The 15,421-nt window shown below is 39.9% G+C and overlaps 1 protein-coding gene across 3 annotated transcripts in view; it reads right to left on the minus strand.

Moving 5' to 3' along the window:
- Positions 1 to 15,421, minus strand: part of SYNJ2 (synaptojanin 2) — a 68,374-nt gene that overhangs the window by 34,508 nt on the left and 18,445 nt on the right. For 2 of the 3 annotated variants that reach the window (XM_072856029.1, XM_072856028.1), the window contains exons 3-5: positions 12,783 to 13,053; positions 10,117 to 10,342; positions 1,615 to 1,698 (exon numbers count right to left, since the gene is read on the minus strand). In XM_072856029.1, coding sequence (XP_072712130.1) covers positions 1,615 to 1,698; positions 10,117 to 10,342; positions 12,783 to 13,053 — 581 coding nt within the window. The remainder of the gene's footprint in view (positions 1 to 1,614; positions 1,699 to 10,116; positions 10,343 to 12,782; positions 13,054 to 15,421) is intronic. The other variant, XM_072856030.1, reaches the window with a different exon arrangement.

Below are 15,421 nucleotides of genomic sequence, written 5' to 3' on the forward strand. Positions count from 1 at the left end.
ACCGACACATCTTTTTAGGGCCAAAAAAAAAAAATCACATCCCTTCGCCAGCTTCCTCTAGCAAATATCCCACATCACCTCACATGAGCATGCTGTGTGCCCAGCATTCTTCCTGCCCTTCCCTCGGCAGAAAAGGCTACGGTTATGACAGTTCCATGGGTTGTGTGTCCTGAGTTCTTTCATCTTTCATTATTTACAGAAGCTAAAAAGCATCAGAACAGTCCTTTGAAAATATGAAGGATGAAATCCTGTGCCATCTATCTAATAGGACTTTTAATATGGATGTCAACAAGAGTAGCCTCAAGCTCCTTTTAAATGCTAGCTACTGTTATTACAGTATGCAGAGGGCTTCTTTCCTCTCCAAAACCTACACTGCTAATTATTTATAGGATCATGCATTGTTTCCTGTACTTCATCATCTTCCTTTGTTTTTCATGAGGTTGGTTTCTGCAATTCTTTCTAACACCAGTGCCAGCACACTCACATTCAAGGAATAAGAGTTACGAGTATTCACCAACATAAATGAAAGCTGCATAACCTAATCCAGATTAGGCAAAAAAGCAGACTGTGTCCCTACTAAAAAGTTGAAAATTCTGTTTAACTAGACATGCTACCCACTACCCAAAAATACTTGGAGAAAAGCTCTAAGGCTTCATAACATACAGAACAAGAGTGCTGGATACAGCTACACCATGGGCAGGCCATGTGCACAACCGTACAGGCAGACCTGCTTTATAAAAAGAAGCAAGTATTGCACTGGATGGTGCTAACACACAACAGCACAGAACCTTTAGTCATCTTCCTTTTGGGCTAAATCCAGTAGTTCTGAATGGTACCTAGGTGCTAGATTTAGTGATAAAAAGTATCAAATAATCTTTAAAGAATCTAAAAAACCAGTTATATTACGTATTCTCTCTACTAACATATATGCATATATGTGCATACTCATTCCAAGTGCTTATCCCTCTGTTCAGAGAATGCAAAGAGTGCTAGGATGATTCTTATTTGAGCTTGTAACTGTACATAAACTGTAAGTCACAGACCATATGTAACCTGCTAGGCTTGATGCAATTATATCCTGATGAAACCCTACATCTCTGCCTTGCAGAAGATCAGATTAGATCATCATCACCCTTTTGACTGAAATCTAGCGAACATACCATCCAGACATTATACTTTGTTTCAAGGTAACGTGCTCCTATAGAGCTCCTGGTATCCCTAGATACTCCAGTTTTATTGTGGAGGTCAATATTATCAAGCCAACCACATCTTTCAGAAGGAAAGGTTATTCCAAATGAAATCAAAAATGTTATAAAGATATTGCTGTAAGCGTCAGCTTAGGACATTAGGACATGGTCCCTTACAAATGTGTAACAGGCACATGTAACACATGTAAATGTTAAACCTCAGTTAACTATAGCCATTTGCCTGGTTTAGTTCTGTTTATCTAAATGTGCAAAATTTCCTACAAGGTAAACCTAAAATGAAAGAGCTCAGCATTTTCACGGAATGAGCTTTGCAGCTGATTTAAAAAAACAATTAAGTTTTATGTAACTTCTAAATTGTAAGTAGCAAGAGAGATAGGTAAGGTAGGCTTTTTCATTATTTGTTTACCTGAAGCCCCGGTTGCTCCCAAAACAGTGGAACAGAACCTCTAATCTGCACAAAGGAAGAGACGTCATCATCCAAGTAAATTGTCTGCAAAAATAAAATAAAGGGAAGGAGTTCTGCAGTTAGATCTATCAGTCTGTGACTCCTTGATCAGGTGACAGTTTAAGACACTGAACTCAAAGAGTAAAAAAAGTAAACCATGTATCTCACTGTATCCACTTACTGCTCAGCCACTTTTCCATAGTCTCACAGGCAGTGGAATAAAGCACAACGTATTTGCTTCCATGTCATCACAGCAGATTCAATTCACCACTCACCAGAAATGAGAGAAAATTTAGAACACCACCACTGGCAAGAAGGAAGGAATCTTTCATCCACAATGAAGATGGATTTGATCTACTGGTGGAGACACTCAGGAAGACCAGCCATATACTCTCCCTCTGTCTCTCTCACAAAACTTAACTGTGCAAAATGTCATTGCTCCTTGTGACTGATGATGGGTAATGTCAGGTGTGGGATAAGCTTATCTCTTGCTTTATTTACTATTTCTTATTTCACTGTGTGTTGTGTCTTGTCAGAGTGTCCAAATAAATCTCAGTGAAACCAGCAGCTTTGCCACTCCCATTCTGAGATACAGTGAATAGCATGTGATCTACTGCTTTTCCAGGAGGCTTATAGCGAGAGGCTCCAAACTCCCCATTTCCTTCCCTAACCAGACCTCAAACTCTCCCTTAATACTTGTTCTTATGATCACTGCTAACAAGCTGATTTTGAGTCAAATACACGGGGAGTATAAAGACTGATTTCCCCCTTTGCCTTCCCCCTCCACCAGACCCCAAGCAAAGTGTTACATTATATGTTAACTTAGCACAAAAGGTACTATCTTCAGATTCAGCATGACCACAGAGCAACTGTGCAAAGCCCGGCTCACTCCCCTGGCCTATACTTAGCAGTGGAATCCTGGCTGTTTTCCATGGGGGATACATGATACACATGATGCACATCTCCGTTATCTCATGCATGACAATGAGTCTTCTGCAGCCCTGCAGAGGAACGGTATCCAGGTCATCCAGGTAGCTGCTTCTCTAACTGCATCATATCATTTAGCACAACTGCTGCTGGCTGGCTAGTAGCTCCCAAAATAGAAAAGAACATGAAAATGGGTTACTCTACAGCTTTAATGTGGTTTGTGCTTTTGGATTTGCCACTAGATGTGCTGGCTGGATGGCTCAGGGGAAGTGCCTTCATTTACCTTGACCTCTCATCTTCATAATCACTACTAATGTACAATTTTTAGAGCTACACATGTGAAAAGAAGTATAGCTACACCAGAGAAGTAGGTATTTAAATATTCTGTCACCAGTTTTATCTAACTAATCTTTACAATTTTTTGCAGAGCACTTACAATTATCCCCATTTCACTACGATGAAAGGCTTTGTCAAGGACACAATGTCAGTGTTAGAATGATGGCTAGCCCAGATGTAGTGGAAAACTGTATGTTTCAATGTTTTTAGCCTCACACCAATGAACTAAGAACCCTTCTCGGTTGCATCTCATCCTAGCACAACCCCCTGCAAGAGAGGGGTTGCTCAGAGAAGCTTTCCTATGAGGCCTGCCTCACAGCTTGAGTAATGTGGCTCTAAAACATGCTCTCCCAGTAAAGTTTTCTAAACATTGCCAGTATCTGCGTGCAGGAGCTAATTACCATGGCAACACACTGGTGCACCTCGCTTTGCACTTCTGTGCTCTGAAAAGTTCATCCTGCTATTGGACCACAGGAGGAGTGAGCAGGCCCACCTTCTTCCTCTTTATCACATCCTCACTGAGACAGGTTGTACCAAGATGAGTCAGTGACTTCTAAACACTGAATCATCTTTTCATTCACAGTCATGGACCCAGAGGAGCCAATTCTAAGGTAAAGCAAATTTGTGTAGCTCCACTGACAGCCCCAGCGTTATCCTGACTCACACTAAATGACGATCAGGTCCTGAATCGATGCAAAAAAGAGTCAGGACTGTCTCACTTCAAAATTTGACACGAATCATCACCTTAGTGATGTGATGAGTTGAAATGAAACATCTAATGATAATGATTAGAGACAAAGCTTCATATGAACTACAATTTGGCCACTCAAACAGCTTGCTACAGAGGATTAGTCGTCTTTACAATCTTCTGGAACATCCTGTTTTCATACCTAACTGAAAAATCAACAGCTCAAGTATCTCTTTGGCCAGCTCTTTTAAAAGTCCCAGCTGCAAATCCTCTAGACCCATTGATTAAAAGATAATAATTCTAATTTTAATACCTGCAGTTTAACATCTTCCTGAGCTACAGTTTAAATGGAAAGTATTTCATCACAGTTACAGACCATGAATATATAACCTGCATTCTTTATACCAAATACAGAAGAAAAAACCTGACCAAACATTTCTGCCTTTCTGCATTAACAGATGTTCATATTCCCACTTACTAGTGATTCAACATCGTAAGAGTTAACAGAGGTTTGTTACTACTGTCGCTCACATTTTCTATTCACTGGTTTTCACCCATTACCTCTTCTGTTTTCTGCTCTATTAAGCTGTCCATTTGGAGAACTGAACAACAACAACAAAAATTCAAACTATTTGGGGATCATTCCTGTGATCTAAACAGGATGCCCACATCCTGATGTGATGGACTGGGGACATCCTCTGTCAGGATGAGGTCTAATACAGAACTCTTCTACGATGATAGGGCATTTTAAAGAACTGACATTTTTATGCTTTTAGAAATTCTGATGTTTTCAAACTGGGAGCATGGCCCCTCCAACATAGTCACTCACAAGAAAGTTCTCCACATTAGCACATACTTTTTTTTCTTTCCACTTACAGGGCTCATCATTCTGTTCTCTGGAGCAATCCTGTGGTCTTTCACAATCCTCTCACCTCATTTTTGTGACCCAGATGAATCCAAAATTGTTTTCTTCAAAGCTGCCAGTGAGTTGGAAAAAGACCTAGTATTTTTTAACGACTGGGAGAGTAACACCCTTTTCTGCCAGTCATTCCTTCCTAAACAGACTGTAACCATTTCATTAAGCATTACAACTGTGCAAATCTTCCCTGAATTTCAGCAATACCCACTATCCTTCATTCACCACTCCGAAGGAACATGACCCCTGTTCTTGACATTGCCTTCTACTATGTACACCCCTTGATGCTACAATAATAGTGGCAACAGCCCTCCTACCAGCAGACGTCTTAAGCGAGCAGGTTGCCAGACTGAGACTAAGAAGACTTTCCAGTTCAGGAATGGACGTAATCTTAACACCCATATGCACTATAAGAAACCACATTTGTTAAAATCTTTAAGCACTGATAATACATCTTGATTAAAATTACACTCATAAATAAAAGATTCCAACTTCATTGCTTATGCAATACCAGCATTTATGCATGGTTAAGTACAGAATTTCTTTTCTCATATTCTTCCAAACCTTGATCATTTTTGGTTCACAATGTCACGTTTTCTACAAGCACACATCTGTCCTACTTTTTTGTCGTTCTAGTTTTGACTTTATTACCCTGTCCTCTAGCAGATCCATTTCTCTTACTCTAAGGCACTACACAAAAGATGAACAGTTCTTTACGAAAAGAAACTATTCCTTCTTAAAAAGCACTTTATTTCCAGAATTTCCTGTCCTCTGTTTTCCTTAACTCATGGACAAGAAATACATCCAGGAAGATCACATGAGTTTTCCTCTAACAGTTCAATAACAATCAGTTACATTTTGGACAACGCTTTGTCATTAGGGTTGATAGATACTGCTAAATCTTTGTCTTTGGACTTCATAAAACTATGGTGGAGTCTTATCTTTTGTCTTAGATCCAAAATGACTGCAAGTTGTTGCCTACTTGCCCCAGGGAGAATGTTCATTCCTATGAAATCCTCAAAACGCTCGAGGACTACTTCATTAATCTCAAAGGGTCTGGCCCATAGAACAATCCAATTCAGTTAGCTGGATGGATTTTTTAGACATGTTTCCTGCAGTTTCCCATCAGACAACATAATAGCAACTGGATATTTAACCCATGTGGAGGACCTCTTAGGGGTTTGAGGATAATAGATTGCCTGTCCTCTGGCCTCTGGTGTTAGAATTTGCCGTGTTCTTCTTTCAACTTCTGCTGTCTTAGACTCTTTGTGGTCTCCTTGTCCAACTCCAGGATCAAAGGTGACAGTGCTGACAGTTCAAGAGGTCGTTTCTCAATCTTTTCCTTCTGTTGCATAGGGCCAGACCTTGCTCCTGTGATCCAAAGACCTTTCCTGGTAACACAAGCTTCATCCGCAGGTACTGCTAGCAAGCTCCTGAGCAAGAAGCAAACTGGTATCGCTTCTGAGCAAGAAGCAAACATCTACATCAACCAGCTGGTGTTCTAATCCCAGCGTGCTGCTCCCATTCATCGCTTGGAATAATTTATTCACTAATCTCCATCACTCAGCTTCATTAGAAGGAAATAATTATCCAGTTACAACTTCAAATAGCAAAATTCATTACAGACTCAAGGGGCAAAGAGACAGAGTCCATGATGAAATCGATACTCACACGGCTTGTTCTGGTATCCCCAGCTCTGCCACACAACCCACAAAGAGCATGGATAACAGATGGCCTAAACATACCTCTCTATGAGTCCCTTTAACTCAGACCATGAGATCCAAGGATATACTTGCCAAAATAATCCTCTTTGCCCTGCCTGGGGCCATACTAAAACTTGATCCAGAAAATAAATTAACCACATGCTTGCATCCATTCGTCTCCTGGAGAGCTATCCAACACCATCTAAGAGTTATTGTGAAATAGGGATCATTTTTCTTAATTCCTGCTTGACATTTTTTTCTTAAACTGGAAGAAAGGGAAGGTTAATCCAAATTCATGGCATTTCCTTTTAATGCCTTGTCAAGGTTTCCATTTTCTTTATTGAACAGTTCCATGATGGGGAAAACAACTGAAACCATTAATTTACCTTTGGTAAATTAGAGTTGTTCCCCGTAAGTCACATACTAAGATATTAAGAGTTTAGCACGACTCTTTGGAGGATAACTGGGGGAGGAGCTGAAATGTAAACAGTGACAGGCACGCAAACTAAATGAAGAAAGCACGCTTGTTTCTCAACGCTATCAGCAGAAAAGAATTAAAAGAATGTGATACAGTCTCAACTTTAGGGGATTAATAGGGGAAGAAGAAAGGGTGAAGGGAAACATTTAAGCTATCACTGGGAAACAGAGTGTGATTTTAAAACTACTTGAGGATTAGCTGCAACACTGCAAGTAGAAAGGGCTGCAATCCCATTACAAAATACTAGCAGCAGATCTGGAAGTACACGTTAGAGAGATTTCAAGAAAGCCCTCTTTTCTCTTCCCCTCATGTTTTGGTTTTCCTTAAGTGTTTCCTACCATTTTTTCTTTCTTCTTTTTTCTTTGTAAAGATGCAAGCCAAATGTTCAAATATCTGAAAGATCTACTAGTAGCTTTTTTTCTTTTTTTTGAAAAGCAAAAGTGAAGTGAGATATTTAACTTTTTCCCCCTTCTTCTCAAACACTGTGAGTCACAGCAGTTAAGTGAGCCCACAAAAAATGACTCATTGCAGAGCTAAAATGTCACAAGGCTAACTCAGTGGGAGACAAAAGCATACCATCTATGCATAAAAGAGCTGCCTGGAGATAAGACTAACTGTTTCTCCCTCTTCTAAAAACAGAAAAATGTTAGAAGTAATTCCTATAAAGGGGGGACAAGTCCTCATTTTTCAGAATCCTAGGGTGCTATTTATCCATGAAAGCACACAGCCAGCATGCCATTATACTGTACAGGCTGCAGCAAATGGAAACAAAATGTTATTCAGCCAAGATATTACCTCACAGGCGATTAGTCAGTAGTCTACTATGAAAGTAGGAGAGAGTTTATTCTAGGACTCTTCCTTCCTAATGGTAAGTGGATGCCAGCTTGAACTGGACCTCAGGCATCCCAGTGGTTAGCCCAACTTTGCTTTCTTAGGACACGCAGTTTGGTAAAACTAGTGTTTATCACCATTAGCAACATCAACCTTCTTTTCTCCTTTAAAATCAAAAAGCAAACAAAACCACACAATCCTTTAAAACTGCAAACCCTTGTTATAATTTTCAACCTACTCGAGCCTTTCACCCTATAACCATTTCACTCTTGTGCTTTTGCTTACCCAGTTGCAAAACACTCAAAAGCTTTCAGTCCTCCCACTTCACGGCAGCCCCTGGCTGAATGGGAACAAAGCACAGCAGTTCTAGTGAAGAGCTTGACCCAGCCCCAGCTAAGGGAAGCATTAGCAACCAAGTACTGTTTTTGCCACTCACCAGGAGCCAATCCCCAGGTTTTCTGCTGGGATGCAAAGGCCATCTTATTTTTAATGCTAATCATTTGCAACATAATGTACTCCAGGAATATAATTAAATAGAATGAAATACTTCTGACCCAACTAGTGAGCAGGATAGCAGAAGTATTTCCCATAATTAGACAAGTGCTAAGTGCAGTACTGCGAATGTAAGACTGATCTGAAAGAAAGCTGACAACCCTTTCTAACATTTTCTTTCCTCTTCATTTCAGCAAGAGAACATTCTTCAAATCCTGAGTAACGTACTTTGCACTAATGCTCATGAGAAGGCACTCAACTAAAAGAGCAGACTGTACCAAGTTATTACTTAAAATGGCATATGTCCCTTCTCCTGTTTCCAAGTTCCAGGAGAAAATTCCACTTTTCAGTGAGCAGACCTATCTGCATCTCCCAATGCACTGACAGACTTTCTAGAAAGATAAAGATGCTGCAGGACTTGACTTGCAGTTGCTTTGGAGCAGAGGCACGAAAGAGAATTATTAGCAGAGAATTCAGAGGCTGACATTAGAGACTCAGGCACTGAAGGGGAAGAGTTTGGCATCCAACAAGTAGAATTTGTGGAAGACTGAACACTAACTGGAAAGCTGCCAGGCCAGCCTACTGAAAATGCAGGCAAACCAGGAAAAGGAGGGACATGAGCAAAAAGCCACCCACATCCCCGATGAGAACTCTGACCACTGGGCAGAAAGTCATATGTGTAACATTGTGCATGCTTTGAGCATGTCTTGGGGATCAAACCTCACCGGCAGACTGGGAAATACCAGTCTGCAACTCCTCCAGGCCTTCTGCTGAGCAATGCAGCACCATCAAGTCTAAGGTAGCTCTACATGTGTCCTTGGGCAGAACCAGGTGAAGAGGTTAAAGCTGTACCATCAAGGCAACATTTTAGAGGAAATTTTGAAAGTGCCCAAACATTGCTGAATTTTGAACAAGCAGGTGCCTGAAGGCATGCCTGCCTCATGCAGTGGGATAACAGAAAGGACAGCACTGAGTATGAGCCGCTATGCTCATGCAATGCCATGAGGAAATACTAGTGCTAAATAAAGTATGGGCACTTTTGAGGGTGGATGCCACCCTCTGCAGTCAGGCACTGTCCTACAGTGACACAGCTATAAGTCTTCTGGAACAAGTAATGACACAGCTAGCTGAACTCTATGCTACACTCACTGTGTCATGTAGAGATGTCTCACCCGCCTCCCCTTATGAGCATCACCTAAGCAATCTACTTTCATTGTATGTGCACCTACATATATAGACACATACATACACATATAAAAACAATCTACACTACATACACAGTTTTGTAGATCTGCCCAGAAGACACTGAAAATAACCAAATTTTAGGAGCAGATCCTTGTCCTTTGTTGATAACTACTACCAGCCATTTATCTATGCCGCTTATAGAGACATCCATTTCTGTATGATGGTTCTGACTGCTAGCAATTACTACTTCTATTCAAAAAGGAAAAGGTGATTATACTTGAATAAGAAAGCACTCATTTCAGCTGGCACAGAAGATTTCAAATTCTTCAGGGTCCACTGCTTTTTGTTCACTTTCAATGTCGTAAGCTAAACTATGTGTAATAAAACCAACTGACTCTGTGTTATTTTGTTTGGCTGTGTCAATCAAGAGAGCGTGCTGAGTGCATTTCACCCGTATATTTTGTCTCTGTGTCAGCTGGAAATAAGGTATTTGCCATGTATGTATAAAACCTGTGTCTTACTACCTCTCACTGAAGAGAATACCGGACAAAGCAAAGGGGAATATAAAGCATAAATTTTGCATAAATTAACACACAGAGCTCTCTGAATGGTTTAAAAACCCATGTCTATATTTCACCACAATATCAAATGGCCAGACTTTCACATTCAGGAACAAAACCAAAAGTATTAGTGAAAATTGCGTGCATGGAAAAGTCAGAAACACAGAAAAAAAAACAGATCGCAAAGAAATGCTTAATGGGCAGGAACAAATACATCTGTCATACAATAATATTTTAAATATTCTTGGAAAAAACACTTGTTGAACTCCTTTAATTCTTGTTGGAAACTGCCCCAATTAAACTTGAGTGGACTGCATTATTCAAAGCTATTGGATACATTCGCTTACCTGCTCTGTCTCAACGAAGTTAGACACATGTCCATCATCATTGACCCCTCGAATGTGAAACCGGGCACCAGCTCGCTCACAGCTGATGCGAGAGATGAGGCAGGCTTTCGCCTTCTTGTGGGAAGCATAAACAGTGCGAATGTCCACTACACCACAGATCACTTTCAGCAACCAGTCAGAGCAGTTCACCTGGTAGTGTTTGAAGGGCACATGCAATAGCTGGTTCCTGAAAAGTTCAACAACATACAGATACATTACTGAATAAAATAAGACAGACAGGCATGGGTGCCACCCCACAACAATCACTAATTTAAGCAGTTAATGTTTTGTGACCCTTTTCTGTTGTACCTTTACTTTATCTAAAACCAGGAAATATCAGGAAGAAATCCTTGTGAACTACTACAGTGAACAGAACATGGCAAATTTTAATTTGCCACCAAGGTACAGTCCTTATATCTTGTACCTCTGTCTCATAAATTCAGATGCAAATGTCACCTCTTTCAGTTCCAGAAATACATTTATATTTAGTAATCTTTTTCATAAATTACAGTGCTGTCAAGCTAATTATTTTTTGAACAGTACTGCCCCGACCTTAGCATACACTACAAGATGAAGAGCCATTTTAAAACCCACCAGGATTTTCAGGAAAATTTTTCCAAGCAGAAACTAGACCCATAGGTCAATGGAGATATTGCCAAACGTGCTAATAAAATTAAGAGGAATGTCTGTTTTAACCTTCAATTTATTTTAAGATCAACAACCAAAAAAATCTATCATGCCTGGTTAACAATGATGCTAGTCTCTTCTATTATGATGGTTTTCCTCATTTCATTTTTCAAAATGTGCCTTTAGTCACAGATGAGGGCCAAGAAAATCCCTTTTATGATCATTTATTGCTCCACAGCAGATCTGTACATGAGTTATTACATCTAGTGAAACCCCTGAAGGATTGTTCTTCTATAATACAGCATTTCTCTGAAAAAGGTGCAAGTCATTCTTACATTTTTAAACTAAATATGCAACTGAAAAAGCAGCTCTAAAACAATTTTTGGTATCTCTTTCACCTCCTCCTCCTAGCTCTACTCACAGAGGAAGTCCTCACTCAGACAAATTCCAGTAGAATTTTGTTGTTGTTGCAGTTCATTTAACAGGCTGTTTGTGTTGCTTACAACTAAGGTCATCTGACACTTTTCATCATGTAACTATTTATCCCATTGTTTACTTTTCTCAAGAATCTATTGTTTGGTCTGAAATTTCCCATATCACATAATTGCCTCAAGATAAATTTTCTTTGGAACATCTTTTTGTCCTAAATGTGATGTTGTCGCCATTCGTCCCTGTTCTACAACATATAGGAGAATGGAACCTCTTCAAGGGCTACTTCTAGATTAGCCAGAAGCAGCAAAGAAGGAAAGTTCAAATACTTATCTTTGAAGAAGAAAAGCTTCAAAAGACAGTACAGGTAAAAAGAGTTGCTTTAAAAGTTGTTTCTTTATTAAGGGATACTGACACCTTAGGAGTTTCATCACTGGAACACAGCTCGTTTGTGCCATATGTCTAACTTGACATACTTGGAGAGCTTTGTGAGAGGGATGCATAATTAGTATAGTTGAAAGCAAGTTTTAGATATCTCTCTTCTGAGTTAAACTAAAACACTAGATCTTACCAGTTAAAATCACATCATAGCTAGAAAGATTATTTAGCCTGAATGAACTACTCTCTCATGTTTATTTATCATCCACTATGAACTTTTTTGCTTATTTAATATTCACCTACTTGGGGCGACAAGACTTATCACACATTCTAGCAGCACACCCACATTTAACTCTGCCAGTTATTTTCCACCTGCATCATATAACCCTCGTTTATTTCCAGTATATATATGCTTCCTGTGTGACTATCTTTTTGTTTAAAAATAAAAAAATTAGGGTATAGGAATTCAAGCATTCTGTAAAGCAAACCAACTGAATTACATCAACGGTGAACCCACCTAGGGAAGACAAAACCCAGCATCTGTGTGTTTTCCTTTTCACTCAACCAATACTTACCACAACAAGAAATACTTATTTGCTTTATAAGCACAAGAAAGTAAGAAGTACAGAGCAGAGTATCACAGGAGTTTCCTTCTGTGCAACATACATTTACGCTGAGCTGTAAACATATTAATATTGATGTTTTCAACATAAAAAGTATGGCACATTATTGAAACGTTAAACTACAGACTTCAAATACATACACTTTTAAGAAATAGAAGATACTTCAGCACAGATGATGGGATTTATGAACAGTTTAATTGCAGGTTTCTATTAGATAACTTTTAAAGCAAATTATTAAAAAGAACTTCTTCAGGGGAAGCTGTTCATGACATGTAGAGACATGTTTCTGTAGTGTGAACAATACATCTTGTGTTTCCTTCTTAAAAACACAAAATGTCCAGTTATTAGAATTGCATTTCACTATCAGATTAATTTTAATTAAACAGAAGTTACTTGTTTGACCCAGGTTTACCACGAATTCACTAACGCCACATGTCCTGTAAAATGACATGACAATGAAATGAAGGAGGTGCACCTGAAATGCATATGTTCATTTCCCTCTGAGAATGCTTGACCAGTAAGATACAGGTGGGGATGACAGAAGACTTTGGTATAACATGCAGTACTAACCAGAAGAACGAGTTACCAGATTCATAGTGGTTATCACCCTGCTTCTGAGCACGCACAGTCAGGTCAAAGTTTGAGCCTGCATTAGGCCAGGAGAAATAGAACATCCCAGAGTTCAGTATTTTCTTCAAGGCAGTAACACGCTCCTCTTCCTTGGTTTCTTCCTGGAGAGGACAGAAATCTGTTGCAGTAATTTTGTAAACTTCAGCGTCCAGGATTTTTCCCACCGACGTGCAGCCTGTCACCAGGACCAGAAAGTGCAGCCGAGCGTTACCTAGAAGGTGACAGATAGTTACAAAAGGGTTACAGGTGGACACAGGCTATGCCATTTCGCATCAGTCCTGTCATATGCAATGCTGACAGGGCTCCAGCAGAGGCCAGTATCTTTGCTTCAGAAAACAAACGACAAGCACACGGCCTATGTTTGTTTACGTTTCTGAATTCCTTGTGACTGCAGGTAAGTGAGTGCAATTGCATAATATTCCACAATACTTATACATTCCCATCCTTTGCTGCAATTAGGATGTGTTTTTCCCACTTACTTGGAGAGGCAAAATAAGCTTGGTGTTGGGACACTACTCAAAAAATCAAATTTCACCACTCTAGAGAACATACAGTTTTCATTGGATTTGATTGAAGGGAAAGGTAAAAGACTGGTCATTTATGAGATCAAGTGTATTCCTCACTATGAGTCTTTCACCTGACTTCTGAATTTTAAAGATATGAAGCATTCAGATTTCTTACTGGCTTCAGAGGGAGCTGGCTTTCTTCAGCCATTCAGAAACTTTCAGTATTACCAATTCTTGAGATTTCGCTTTTTACGTTACAAAAGAGTGTACATGATTAGATGACAACCCCAATTCTCATTAAAAAGAATTCCAGCTCTCATGGCTGTGAAGCAAAGTGTGAAATCATGAAGTAGCTGAATTTCAGGGCCCCAAAACTAAAAGATAAATTTTGAAGCTTGAGACCACCACTGTAATCAGATCTCTTCTACACAGCAGGATTTCAACCTCTGCTCATTCTCTCTGAAATGGTAAAGTAATTAAGAAACAGTAGAACAACTGTTCTGAAAACACTGGTTTTTCTAGGAAGAAACTGAGTCACTTAAATTGGCCTCTAATGGAGACAATGTCATCCTATTCACTCCAGCTAGTAAGAAAAGGTGGAAGTAAGCCAAGATTGATTGCTCTTGCATAGCAGAAACAACAGCTGACCTGCCAAGAGCAAGCTAATTAGCTAAGGGCCCAGTGACAATCTGGGACAGTATGGTTTCAGACAGCAAAAGGAAACACTTTGTAGGACCAATCTTCAACTCTCCACGGTGGCCCACTGTCTGAAAATGCAGACCAACTCTCATGCAACAACTATTTTTCTGAAAAACCAGCAGGGGAGTCCTTGCTTCCAGATCGCAGGTTGGCTACAGAAACCTGAGTTAGGGGTGTTTTGCAGCAGGGACAGAATATTTGCATAAACACATGGGACTGGAATGGCAGGACAAGGTGGGAGATTAGATCGTATTCATTCTGTTCTGCTGACTCCAGTTTTGCATAAAGGCCAGTGTAGGTGGTATTTACTAAAAAGCTCTGTTCATCACATTTCTTCTGTAACAAGGGTATGCTTTGGTCTCCTTCTTCAGTGTTTTTAAGAAGTACGTCTTCTGTACTTTTCTAGATGACACTATAGTGGAGGGTTAGAAATACATAAAACCTGAACAGTTTATTCCTCCTTTGCACATGAGTGTGCATAATTATAAAGGATTAAGAGTAGGAGATACATCAGTTATCACCATGGGAGTTCATACCTGACTAAATACCGTCTTGCAGCCTCCAGAAGGGGTTAGAAGGAGTTAGCTGTCTCTCAGGATAGCTAATAGCTTCTGTAACTTTGCTGAAACCATGGAAAACTGATCAGCTCAAAGTAAACTTCACTCATGAGAATTTGGAAGCGATGTATAGAAACACTGTTAGTATGCCTTACTATCAGTCAGCTTCAGGGACAGAAAACCAGTAGTGACAGACTTGGAGATCTGTCTGGCTGGGATGCTGGGACAAAGAATACAAGCACTTGCATTGGCTTCAGTGACCTTAAACTTTCCTAGAGGGTTCAGAAGAGATCGAATGAGAAAGTCAACATTAAAATAGCCAAAAAGGACAAAAATTTAATAATAGTGAGCTTTTTATCTGTGGTTCTGTCCTTTGAGGAGCTTGTAACCAGTGGAAAATAACTGGATCTAAACAAAGTAATTCTTTCGTTTAAGAAGGCAACAAATATTAATAAAGCATGACAGAAAACCCAATTGAAACTACACAGTTTTGCCTTACCTAGAAACTTGCTATCCCTTAGCAGAGACTCTAGACTTTTTACTACCTCCTCCACTCAACCACTCACCCCCAAAATGGGAGACACATCTACACATGCAGAGGTCCAGCATGTATACTCCCCCAAATCACTAGCTAACAAGCTCAAAAACAGTAGTCACAGCTAAGAAGCTACTGCATTGTCTCTGAAGCATCAGGAGACTGATGGCTTTCTGAAGCTGTAATGCTCCTTCCTGCCACTGTGCAGGAACCCCACATGAGAGAGTTGGGGTTGTTCAGCCTGGAGAAGAGATGGCTCTGGGGAGACCTTATCACAACATT

Source organism: Ciconia boyciana, chromosome 3, assembly GCF_034638445.1.
Source record: "Ciconia boyciana chromosome 3, ASM3463844v1, whole genome shotgun sequence".
Lineage (NCBI taxonomy): Eukaryota > Metazoa > Chordata > Aves > Ciconiiformes > Ciconiidae > Ciconia > Ciconia boyciana.